The following is a 12,555-nucleotide window of genomic DNA, read 5'->3' on the forward strand; positions in this document are numbered from 1 at the left end:
CAAGTGCAGACGTGTCTGAATGGAACTTCTGAGGGCTCCCAAGACAGCTCATTGAACGCATCTTTGAGATATCGTGAGTGATTTTCGGGGTGATTTGGATGCTAATGATGGATGCTATACTTGCAAGCTCGGTATTCCTTTTCTTCATATATTGTTGATCTCGCCACTGCATGAGCACCACAACCTATTCTGATCTATAGTGCCGATCCTCATCAATGCAACTGTCATTGTATAATTTTCTTGTGCACGTGGTGGGAGCTATTGGCTCGATCTTCAACACAATCTGGGGCTATGCTGTCACCATAGTGCGGAAGGTGATATATACAGCCTACACACTGTGTAGTTACGTCCTGGACACTATGCTGGTGTGTGAGTATACAGCCTCGGTACTCCGTACTACTGGAGGGTATCCAAGGCCACCACTAATATCTTAGTCTTCACTGGTCACGCACCCGAGCAGACGCCACTGCTGCCGGGTAGCGAACGCGACACTTCTACTTCACGCCCCTCAAGTTCGAGCTCGACAATCAACTTGTCGGGTGGCACACCGACCATGCTGTCTCCCTACCGTACACCAACGCCAAATGTTGATTCAGATCAACAGGATTTCCAATACATAGGAGGAGGTCTGGATGGGGGCAATCACGATGGGCTCTGAGTTGGATTGCATGAAATAGGCGGCGTATGGGAAAAGGTATACCTTGGGCATGCGGGTTCTGGCGTTGGGTTTCGGTGCTGAGGATGGACCAAAAGTTCTCTGGAAAGAAGCTGGGGCATTTTTCTGATTCCTCATCATTGCCTGTACTCATACTTTAACAGTACGGCTCGAATTGAAGCTGATGCGGGAATTGCCTCTTGATCGCTTCCTCGCTTGACCATGAGTGTCACGTGATGTCGCGGGTGTGGCGCGCGTGCCCGCCATCCACCTGCGCATCCTCAGTTTGTCTTTGTTGACATTTTTGACCGCCTCCCTTCATCATCCACCATTTTCGCTTGGCCTTTGAGACATGATATACAGGAGACGCCTTGGCCAACACATTGGCTGTCTCTAATCTGCGCCGATGGGCGGTCAACAGCCCACGCAGTATGTCGTCCGCTGCGGTGGTCATTATTTCTTCCTCCCCTCCCCCAGCGTTCGCCCCATCTCCCACACCTGCTGAATCCCCTTCACGCTCGAAATCACCCAGTACGCCTGTCAGAGACGGTGCCAAACGATTCAAGAGGTCGGGCCAATCAAGACATGGGTTCTCGCCTTGCTTTAGCAGTGCACATGCCCTTTTGGCTCGACCAGGGGCAGAAAATATTCTCTTGCAGTCTCCCTGCAGATCAAAATTCAGGCCCCAAGCATCAAATCATGTCCGGGACGATTCTGGAAGTCCAACTACGACGACGCACTATGCAAGAAAGAGAACAGAATCTCGAACCGAGCAGCTCTCGAACCATTTCAAACCCTCCAAGTCATGTGCTCCACTGACCGGTATACGTGTCAAAGTCGCGCAGCAGGAAGACCAACTTGGCTTTGAAGATGGCTGTGAGGCTCTACTATCGCCTGGAAGCAAAGAGAAACCCCCCAAAGTTAGGTACTCAAGCCTACCGCCAACGGAGAAGGCCGTGCCACGAAGATTGGACTGGACTCCTGTCAAATCAAATGAGCACTCTTCGGAGACTCCGGTGTCAGGACCGCAGGGAAGCCGATTTGCAAATGCTCTTCTGGATGCTTACGCCTATCCTGCGTCTGCCAGTGGACCTCAGACGGCAGCAAAGAAAGTCAATGGAAACGGGGATCAGTCCAAGAGAAAACGGATTGACCTTGTTATGGCTACTGCAACGACACCAGCATCGTCTGTCTCGCAGTCGCGCACGGCCAAAGACGCAAAAGTTGGTAGTCGGGGCAAAGGGAAAGCACCTCCCAAGAAGGCTCTTACGATCACTGCTTTGGCTACTTCTGCTTATTGTAACGGCCAGGATAAGGGGGGCAAGCTACAGCCCATGGTGGAATATCTGACATCAACCCAAGCTGCTGTCGGCAACGATAGCGAGTCAGTTGTTGATGTGAGCCTCAAGAAATTCTCCAAGCCTAAGACTGCGGCTAAGAGAGCGGGTCCATCAAACAAAGCGCCGGTGAAGAGTCGATTGGTCTCTCCTGCATCTGCGATGAAGACGACCCTTGAGCAACCGGTTTTATTTGGTCCAGCAAGTCAACTGGCACGAGACGAATCGCCTACACTGATGCGTGACACCATGGATGCGCTCAAGCAATCCGAAGAGATCTCATCTGATCCGTTCTCTCCGCAACGGACCCAGCCATTTTCGATTGAATCAACATCGCCTAGAGTTGTGCACGGGACGAATCGACTGGTCAGGCGAAGAAATCTGTGGAGTGCAGCTGGCCGAGACGCAGACAATGCTCTGTTGCAGGTTGAGACGGTGGACATGACCGACTCTCCCGCCGTCCGTCAGGCTCTTGCTGGCAAGGATGCTCTTATGCAGTCTGACGGCCTTCACCATCATACACGGCTCGTGGACGAAGGGAACACCCGCTCACCCGGCACTCGGACTCCGTATAATGGGAGCGTAAGGCCGGTGATTGACATCTATGATATCGAGACACCTGGTCTTCGTGGTCCCGTTGTACATACGACGAATCCTCCCGTTAGAGGGATGCATACTTTACGGACAGTGGAGGGACGACACGACGACAGTTGCGCCGAGCATCAGCCCGGCGGAGCACAATCCAAACCAACGGACGCCTCTCCGAGACCAAAGGCGGTCATGCCATCTTACGGAGGATGGTCCGATCATGAGCTTAAGAAACAGATAGCTACGTATGGGTTCAAGTCCATCAGAAAACGGGAGAAGATGATTGAACTTCTTGAACGATGCTGGAAGAGCAAGCATGGTATTGTGCAGGATAGCGACGGGCCAGACCATGCGGCCGATACATTGAGTCATGGTGATTTTCTCAGTAAAGTCCATGATGTCTCTGCGAGGCCAACTCCAAAGGTCAAGAAACCCCGGGCCAAACGAAATTCAGACAGTGGTGACCCGGCGACCCCGAAAGAGCCCAAGAAGCGGAAAAAGGCAGCGTCCAAGACAGAGGAGTCTTCGAAGAAAGAAGACGCCCCTCGAAAGCGCGGAAAGAAAAACAAAGCGCTTTCTGAAGAGAAGATTATGGATGTGGACGACATCGACGAGACCAATGTCGAGCGAGCAGCAGCGGAGAACGAGGATCTACCAGCAGTATTAAACGAACCGGAGGAGAGCAGAGTTAACGTCGGGCATGTCTTGACTAGCCTTGCCACACCACCTCCTACGTTACCGAAACCCGATTCTTCAGTCACAACCATCGAACTCGAAGATGTAAATATGGACGTCGCTGAGATGCCGCCCTCTGTCCTCACACCCAAGCAAACACAACCGACAGATGTTATGGTACAAATACATGCTGCTATTCATCATCACCCAGCTACTCGACCCCAAGGCCCAGACTCGCACGATCATCAAAGATCACCCACCTGGCGGGAGAAGATTCTCATGTACGATCCCATCGTCCTCGAGGAGTTCACTGCCTGGCTCAACACAGAGGGTTTCAAAGCCATTGGCGAAGATGGGGAAGTGACCCTGCTGGAAGTCAGGAACTGGTGCGAACAAAATGGTGTTTGCTGCCTTGGATGGAGGGGACGTGGAAAGCACGGTGAAGGAGAATGAGAGCGTGATATGAATGCAACGACGCAACGAGGGCATACTCGTACATGCATTATGGGTCAGCAGTACGGAGTACAAGTATTGATTTAATAGCAAGCAACCTAAGGTCGGTTCGCCCAAGCAGCTGTCCGGTGCGGCGATCACTTTAAGCACCTCGATCCGCCTCGCTCCCCAGGTTTGGGGCTTCGGTGGGTTCTTGGCTCGGCATTCTTTAGGCGTTCGCGGTGTCGGGCATATTCGTAAGCGGTGGCCCTGCTAGCCTAAAGGCAATTTGTCTGGGGGCCAATTAAGTCCTCTGACCCCGCAGTTAGGTAACAGTAGGCTTTGCCACAGGCTGTGTGCACCATCGATGAGATGCCTACGGATGCTGTTCGTATACGGACGGCAGCGGTTGATCGGGGCCAAGCAGCTGCGACTGCGCAAAGACGCGGCATGGCCATACCTTTGACGTCTTCTCAGATTCTCCCTTCTTCTCCCGCCACGCACAGAGAGTTGCAGCCCGCGCTCGGATGTCCACAGATGCTGCGCTTGATTTCGAGCATCTGCACACTTGCCACGCCCTAACCCGGGGAAAGCTTCTTCATCCTTCGCCCAATTGTCGACAATGTCCTTCCTCTGGGCGATGAATTCGAGCCTTTCATCTGAACATGAGCCTTAGTAGCGCCCGACATGGCCAACCGACCGTGCAACATGCGCCCAGGGGGTCAATTCCCCCACTACGCCAGATTCGCTTCGTCTCAACAGACGGCCAACCACATACAAAGAGGAGGAGGATAAACGCAGCGTGCCTGACGTGTCGCAAACGGAAGACGCGTTGCTCCGGAGAACGACCTGAATGCAAGACATGCACCGACTACGGCCATGAGTGTTCGGGCTATGCGGATCGGCCGAGCCGCGAGGATGGCCGAGTCGGAGAGAACGATGAAGAGGAGGTCGACCCCGGTGTGCGAACATCTCAGACACTCTCGAACGATGTCGACGCCACGGCACGTGTGTCTGACGCGGTAGAGCAGTCAGAGAGAGAGCGCCGGACTGCCGTGGACGACATCATCAGCCCCGCGAGCAATCACACGGGCAGCAGCTTCACGTCCTCCAGGAACCGTGTGCCCTATTTTCGCTACTTCGGGCCAACCGCCATCGTGCCAGGTTTCAAGCAGATGGTTGTGCAAATCAAGGATCACCAGTCGAGTCTGCCTTCTGCTGGTGAAGGATCTCCAGCCTCAGGACAGCCGTCGAACGCACCCGTTCATGCTGGTCACGACAGAGCGCCCGTTGTGGTGCCATTTTACGACGCCACTGATCCGGACCCGGTCGCTCCCTTGATCGTCCATCTGTGCGACACGTTCTTTATACGCCTGGGGTGCAACTATCCATTCCTCCAGCGAGAAAGGTTTTTGAAAGACTTGGAAGAAAAGAAGGTCGATGCAATTCTGGTCGATGCCGTTTGTGCAGTCGCAGCTCGCTTTTCTTCGCATTCTTTGCTGTGCACCTCGAAAGACCTTTCCGTCCCCGTGGACGACGAGGGTAATGTTTTACGAGCGTTTCGCGGACAACCATTCGCGCAACGCGCCATGTCGGCTGTGATTGACACTTTCTCCTGTCCCACCATCGCTGTCGCTCAAGCATGCTTGCTGCTGGCATACGAAGAATTTGGCACCGACCACGACAGCGGGCTCTGGATGTATCTGGGGACTGCCATCCGCATGGCTCAAGACTTGGGAATGCAGAAGTTGGAAGGATTGCAGCTTGAAGGCAGAATTGGACCTACCCCAAAAACTGTCAAGCACGGCCAGGCTGGCAAGGTGCAAGAGCAAAAGCGGTTCGAACAGCAACAGAATCTGTCACAGAATCTGCCAGAGGTTCTCAACGCGGAGCTTGATGACCGAAGAGCGAGCGAACAGGAACGGGTCGATACCTTCTGGGCCATCTTCTTCCTCGATAGAGCTGTCTCGTCGGGTGTCGGCCGGCCCGTCACTCTACGCGACAAAGACATTGAGATATCGTTCCCTTACCGTGCTGACAAGATGATAACCGGGGGCTATCCGGATCCCTTCCCTGCCATGATTCAGATCGTCCACATGTATGGACGAGTTGCGGATGTTCTAAACAACATCAAAGACGTGAGCCAGGTCATCCCTGAAGTGTTGAAACGGTTGGCGAGCATGGAGAGAGACTTGACAGGTAAAAATTTCCATGCATCGAACACTTTCAGATGCTGATCAATGCAGGATTCTACCAGCGTTTGTCTCCCAAGTTACATTTCAACGCCACCAACTTCCAACAGTATGTGAAGGCAGGTCATGGCACCAATTTCATCTTGCTCCATTTCTGGTTCCACACCTTGATCGTTCTGGTCCATCAGCCTACACTGCTTCATTCCTTTGAAGGCCGAATCCAGCAGCTTTTCCCTGACAGCAGGGAATTGTCCATGTCGTCCGCAAAGACCATTGCAGACATCTTGGCGTTTGCCGAATTGATTGACGTCAAGAGTTTTATCGGCAATCCATTCACGAGCCAGCCTATGTATGTGGCTGCATGTGCCTTTTTGGCAGAAGCTGCCGCCCATACGTCGCAACCCTCGTCTCGGGCGACATCGCCACGGCCAAACGGGTACTCACTGCTTACAAGACATGCCACGAGCGATGAAAAGGCCCAGAAAGCAGCGTCGGCCCGTCACACCCTACTCGCAACCGCGGCGAACCAAAACTATCAGCGCTGCTACAAAGCGCTGCAGACTCTGGACTCGTACTGGGCTGGCTGCCGGTACATCCTCACAGCACTCGACCAGAAATCAAAAGGTCTCATGGACCCTCTCCTGTTCACCGCGGAAGACGTAGATGGGCAGATGCCGTCAACGCAGCCATCATTCACTACACCCGGCTGGCGGAGGAGCACCTCGTTGGCTGCTTCCCTTGGCGTGGATGCGAGGTTTCGTGGTCTCAAGGGGCGACCGGACAGAGGGACGAGTTCTTCTCCTTCGATGGAATTGAGTCATGCCATTGGTTGGTCCCTGACCGGTACCGCGAACTCGCCTGCTCCAAACCTGAGCTTCCTTTACTCAATGAATGATAGTGGGAAGGGGACATCGTTCGCACAACAGCACCAGACAGGACAAGAACAGTCGTCTACAGGGCATCGCACAGCGAATCGAACAACGATGCAAGACAGCAACCCACCCTCAGCTGTCGAGGCCCAACTTACCGGGGCGGGCCAAGTCAAGACGGTTTCGTCGCTGCCATACGATCCCGTCTCAACAGAAGACGCGGACCTTCTCTTAGGTCTTCATTCACCTTGCACTCCTAGTTCGGCTGTACCAGCGACCGGGACTTCCACCGTCATGCCGCCGAATACGAATACCTCCAATTATCAACCTCAGCTGACACCCGGCTACGAGCCAGCTATGGACCTTCAACAACAATTTGTCGATGTCCAAAGCCAAGATGTGGATAACATGCTGATTCGAGCACAAGAAATCGACATGAGCGGAGCACAGCAGTTTGATTTTGCTTTCCCAGGCGGCGACATGATACCCTGGTTAGAATACTTGCCACCGGACGTGCTGACGTATTTCGGAGATCAACATTCCAGCGGTGACATGATAGACGCGAGTGGATCTCTTGAGCATAGATGAGAGTCATGCGAGCCCAGTGGTCATAATGTCGCGTTAGGTCTGGAGCACACAGCTATCCGTTACCCAGAAGACAGTGCAAATGCAAACGGTTGGGTCGACCTCGAGTTGGCGAGTGCGTTGCCTTGCATAGACCGTTTCTCCAAGGTCTCTGGACGCATCAAAGCGTGTCGATACCGCCTCAGTACCTCGTCCTTCTCACTTGTGCAGCCGGCCTGGTTCGGATTTCGTGTTGGCGCAGTCGGCCTGGTTCGCATTTCGTGTCCTTTTCGAGCCGTTAGATCAATAGTACAAAAGTCCGGCGTGGCTTGCGATGCAGAACCCAACGTTCCGAGGTCATCAAAGGGGCCCTCCCAAGCAAAATATGCAGGGCCACCAGCTCGATTTTCACTATTATTTCTCGACATTGGCCCCGTTGAAACGACTCATTTGGTGGGCGGGTGTCAAGGAAAGTCAAATTCGATTAATTATCGTCCGTCCACGTCGCTTCAGCTATGGCCAAATCTTTTCACTTCGGATGGGACGTCGAAGCCACGCTCGAAGCCGACGCTCATCAACCTGGTGATCAGAAGCACAGCCGTGAAAGAGACCAACGTCAAGAAAATGGTTAATCACCTGCTCGCTCAGTTGTTGTTGCTGCTGCTGTGGCACAAAGGGTGCCGTTTTTCGACGCCTCGAAGACTGAGCGGGCCCGAGACATTTGAAAGACACGATTGTGGATATGTGGCAAATGGGTTTCGTGCGGGTTGCCTCTGAGGTCCCCGGCATAATAGTCATCCATATTGAGTGCTTGATCATGGGGAGCTTGTCATCAATATTGAGCGCTTGATTAAGGGGGAGCCAAGAATGAATCCTCAGCCAGGCACAGTCGAACTCGCTTTATGGCGCGTCCCCAAGGCCATGTCAATAATGTCTTTCCTTCCGATAGCCCGGTGCTCGCCCCAAGGCACGCACTGCGATATGATAAGAACCTCGGAAAATCTCTTTGACACCACAGACCCTGCGGATTTGGAATCGAATCAGGTCGATGGTAGACTGTGGTCGCCGGCCGATCACGGAATGTTTTGTGCCAGAGATCGAACACTAGCGGAGATGAGAATGGCGTTCTACGAGCCTTTGGGGGGGCTGAAACGGCATTGCTCAAGGAGCAACCTACTGTATCGGAGAGCTCAAGAAAGATTCCAGGTGTGGTGGGAGCGGATGCCATTCTTCCGAAGACCCAATCACTCCGCAATGAGCTCTTTCAGATCTGTGGGCCCCAGGGACTTCGGTTTCAGTTTCGGTACGTCTTATGAGCGTCCCTTGTTTATATTTCGTCTGCGTTATGATATGACTGTTTGTTGATGGCAACGTGGCCAAATGGTCGGAGATGGACGCCTCTGGTAGACGTAGCGCGACAGCAGGAACCAGGATCCTGTGCAAAAATGTGGTGCCAGCGTCTCCGCGTCCTCTCTGATCTCGTTCGAGAAAGAGTTGCAGCACCTTTGCCATGTCCTGGTCGGTCATCTTCTCTGCGAGGCTGGGTGACCTGGATGACTCGTAAGATACAGTGAGCACGGAATGTTTTGCGTTTTCAGCCAGTAGATGTGACTTGTACAGCGGCATAGCTTGTACGGTCCGAATCTCACAAGATCAGATTTAAATCAGAGGCTGTCTTTCAGACTCTTTCTTGGCTGTATTGTCGACGGTAGGAATGGTAGATTGTGCGCACTTGGAACGGCAGAGTGGATCACGACAAAAACAGGCGCGATCAGGATGCGGTGTGGCTCATGCGTGCTAAATCTTTCCTGGAAGCACTGAGATGGAGAGACAAACTGCAACCACACCTACTTGCCCATGTGAGGAATTGTCGATGTGCTCAACATGAGATTGTGTCTTGACGACGGACACCGGTAAAGGTTCATGTGCGCGCGGTGAATCGGATCGAAGAACCTTGAAGTTGCAGTTTCCGTCGACCTGTAAAGGTCCGGTCGAGGGCGCCACCACTGCTCATTTCCTAAATTTGCGATATCAAGGCTCACCTCTATGCCGTGGACGAGGACGGTAACCATCTACCCCTATAGCACAAATGATGTACCATCGCAAACAATCTTTTAGAGCGAACCCTGAGAGGAGAATAACACAGAGGTGACAAAGGGAAACCCACAGAAGCCGGTTGATGTCAACAAGTTGGACGTGGTTGTCTGACAGCACAAGCAATGTGCTGTTTCCCTGAAGGCCATGCGTAGAATCTTCGTCAGGCGTACCGGTTGCACTACGAAGAACTGGACATCGCAGAAACCCGAAATGCGCGTGGAAGGGAATGCGTGAAGGTCCAAGAACGGGTGGTGGGAAGCGGCCGCTTGGGAGGAGAATGGCGAAAGCGCCATCTGCTTGAGACTGAGGCCGAGTATTGCAATTTGACCGGTATCTGAACTCTGGGAACGACGCATATGGAGCCAAGCTATCGTGACAGCCAGAAGGCACCAACTAGAGATTGATGTCTCTGGATCTCAGAGGGACAGTGAGCGTCGGAACGCTATCACCCAGACTGTGAGGCGGTAGATGTTCACCCCTCTCGGTTATCGGCGGATACAGCTATTCAAAGCCAGCATGGAGAACCCCGTTGTGGAAACATTTGTGTAAGTGACCAGCAAGGGAACTCGACCGGAAGGGCGAGGCAATCCGTAGCAGGCCTGGATTCAGACCATCGAGCATCCACACCGTCATTGTCCAATTACTGTACTTCACGACTCATGCTGTACTTTCAGCATCTTTGATCTCCATAGACGCGGTCAAAGGCATGCCAGAGCGCAGAGGCGTGAGCGGTGAAGCAACAGCAGAAACCATAGGAAGACAGAGGGTGCTCGGTCAAGTTTGCGACGTCTGGGTCGTTAGGCAGCCGACGGACTGTGTGGCCGTTGCTGTGCTTTAAGGGAGGACGAGGCAGAGGCTCGAAGGGGCACCATGGAGGTAGGCCGACGCAGAGCGCAAGTACGGCACTGCTTGCGGTTGACACACTCCGTGATGCATGAATCCGAGTCTCATAGGTCAAGGCCGAAGCCAAGACGGACTGATTGGTGATTCAATCACGCCGAGTACAGATGAGGAAGCAAGCGGCCCATATCTTCATTTGCGGGGGCGAAAAGGACCAAGCGGACGAACAGGTGTTCATGCGACAAGCGGACGCTCTTCGGCACGAGTCGGTCAGGGTTCATGCTGCGCTTGATTGGTGGCTACACGTGGAGGACGGTCTCAAATGAAATTTGCTCGCCAGTGTCCTCAGGAAGAAATGGTCTTGTGTGAGTGACAGGCGGTGGAGCTCGTGATTTCAGTCCTCGTCGAAACGCAGCTGTCATGCTGTGCAAGGTCGCGGGACGAAACACTGCGGGACACCGCCCAGCTGCAGGAGGGAGAACTTCGGCCGTTGGGTATGCAAGTGGCCCTCGATGATATGGTGAAGATCCAGAGACGCGAAGAACAAATCAAAGAAGAAACCACAGAGCAGTCTGCAAGTGAAGCGGCAATGAAGTGAGAGTGAGGTTGTGACCAGAATATGGCACCGGATCAAGGTTATTCCGGCCGATCACAATGTCACACTTCACCTGCGGTCATTTCGGTCGCTTCTTGTTCAGCGAGAGCGACCACTCACTGCAGGATCCATGTCTCGGAAACAATGCGCATGGTGGTAGCTGCCGACCACTGTCACCGCTGGAGGCCGGTCATGAGCGGTGACAACAACACAGCATGGCTACCGCCAGGTCACTCGGGGTGTTGCGAGGATGAATCCAAAGGCGTGCAACACTCACCTCGTGATTGGCACTCCGCATGGTTGACAGATTTCCGAGACGCTTGCGGCACCCGAAACTGGGATCCGCCGTCGGATCTCGAGTCTAGCCACTATCAACAAGCACATAGGAACACAATGAGCAGGTGTCTCAGTGGTGCCACTACTCGCAAACAAATCGTCAACATTGACTCAACGTCGCCTCGCCCTGGAGTGCTATCCTGTCATGTCAACACAACTCAATCCGTCTGCCACGAGTATGCTGTTACTGGGCGATACAATTCTGTCTGTGTTTCCCGGCAGCACAACCTCCTCCTGTCCGCGCATCAGCTCAACGAAACCCACTCAGCCCGCAATTCGATGTGATTAGATGATTCGAGGCCTCCCAACGCCGTGCTGTGGTGTTCCCAGTACACAGTAGTCAATGCGTCATCCATTTTTGAAATGCTCCTTAGCATACTGCTCACACGCCTGGGACGGTTTAGTGGGTTGATGACGGTGAGGAGCTAGAAACGAACCTTTGCCGGCTTTCCCAGCTTCTGCCCGATCGCCTTCCATTTGTTGGCTTCGTATTCTTTGATGGCTTCGCGTAGCGCTGCCGACTAGAGAGGCAATGGTCAGACCGAAACTTCTGCAACGCCGGGCTCACACATACCTCATCCTCCGCGAATTCTGCGTAGTGCATGTCCTAAGCCGAGTCATCAGTGACGGTAGATACAAACTGGACACCGCTATTACCTTGTACCAATGCTTCTTCACACTGCCTTCGGTGCGGGCGGGGAAAGCCTGTTACTGTTGAGGACACATTCTCTAGATTGCAGGCATCTGCGTCTGGGGAAGCTACCTTGGCAATCTCGCTCCAGCTGTGGCTTGCATCGCGCATCTGCTTCAGTCGCTGTTCCTCCTGGGCCGTCCACGGGGTATTGGTCCGGCCACGTTTCTTGCTTGTTTCTTCCGTGAGCAGAGCCGGTATCGAAACGTTATTCGATGTCGATTCTGTCGGCAAGGCGGCCCCTGGAGGCAGGGTATTCAGCTTGGGACTATGGGATGCCCGTCGCTTGCGAGGATTTGGCGGGGATAGTGGAGGCTGAAGTTGGTCGGCATTGGGCTTCGGTGCCAGCGGCGCCTGAGGCGCTGGCACCTCTTTGTTTGTCGAGGGAGACGTGGTGGAGTTGGACTGCTTTTGCTTCTTTGCTGGAGGAAGGGATCTGAGATGCATACGCGTTAGGTGAGGCGGATCAGGCTAAGGTAGATATCGGCTCGAGAGGTAGTTTGGAAAAATAAGACGGACAACGAGGCGTTTCTCCCGGTGCGGTGCAGTTCTGAATGTACCACCGGCGAAATAGAACTTACGACATGGTGACGGAGGTGTATCTGCTTAGTAGAGGTTGACCTGAGTTGAGGTTGCTGTCGGCATGGTCGAGCATGCTCTGGGCCAGGAGTATCCCTTGACTGT

At 53.6% G+C, this 12,555-nt stretch overlaps 3 protein-coding genes across 3 annotated transcripts; 2 read left to right on the forward strand and 1 right to left on the reverse strand.

Annotated features, from left to right (window-relative positions):
- Positions 1 to 1,086: 1,086 nt before the first annotated feature.
- G647_09834 (uncharacterized protein) lies at positions 1,087 to 3,708 on the forward strand (the record flags this gene model as incomplete). The annotated part of the gene is made up of 1 exon (XM_008725827.1): positions 1,087 to 3,708. The coding sequence occupies one exon, from the start codon at positions 1,087 to 1,089 to the stop codon at positions 3,706 to 3,708; it is 2,622 nt and encodes an 873-aa protein (XP_008724049.1).
- Positions 3,709 to 4,352: 644 nt separating this feature from the next.
- Positions 4,353 to 7,336, forward strand: G647_09835 (uncharacterized protein; the record flags this gene model as incomplete). Its single annotated transcript, XM_008725828.1, has 2 exons — positions 4,353 to 5,886; positions 5,934 to 7,336. 2 exons carry the CDS (start codon positions 4,353 to 4,355, stop codon positions 7,334 to 7,336), a joined length of 2,937 nt encoding a protein of 978 aa, XP_008724050.1.
- Positions 7,337 to 11,528: 4,192 nt separating this feature from the next.
- Positions 11,529 to 12,318, reverse strand: G647_09836 (uncharacterized protein; the record flags this gene model as incomplete). Its single annotated transcript, XM_008725829.1, has 5 exons — positions 11,529 to 11,570; positions 11,618 to 11,701; positions 11,755 to 11,787; positions 11,838 to 11,885; positions 11,944 to 12,318. The coding sequence occupies 5 exons, from the start codon at positions 12,316 to 12,318 to the stop codon at positions 11,529 to 11,531; spliced, it is 582 nt and encodes a 193-aa protein (XP_008724051.1).
- Between the last annotated feature and the right edge of the window lie 237 nt (positions 12,319 to 12,555).

The sequence above is a fragment of the Cladophialophora carrionii genome, assembly GCF_000365165.1.
Source record: "Cladophialophora carrionii CBS 160.54 unplaced genomic scaffold supercont1.11, whole genome shotgun sequence".
Taxonomy (NCBI): domain Eukaryota; kingdom Fungi; phylum Ascomycota; class Eurotiomycetes; order Chaetothyriales; family Herpotrichiellaceae; genus Cladophialophora; species Cladophialophora carrionii.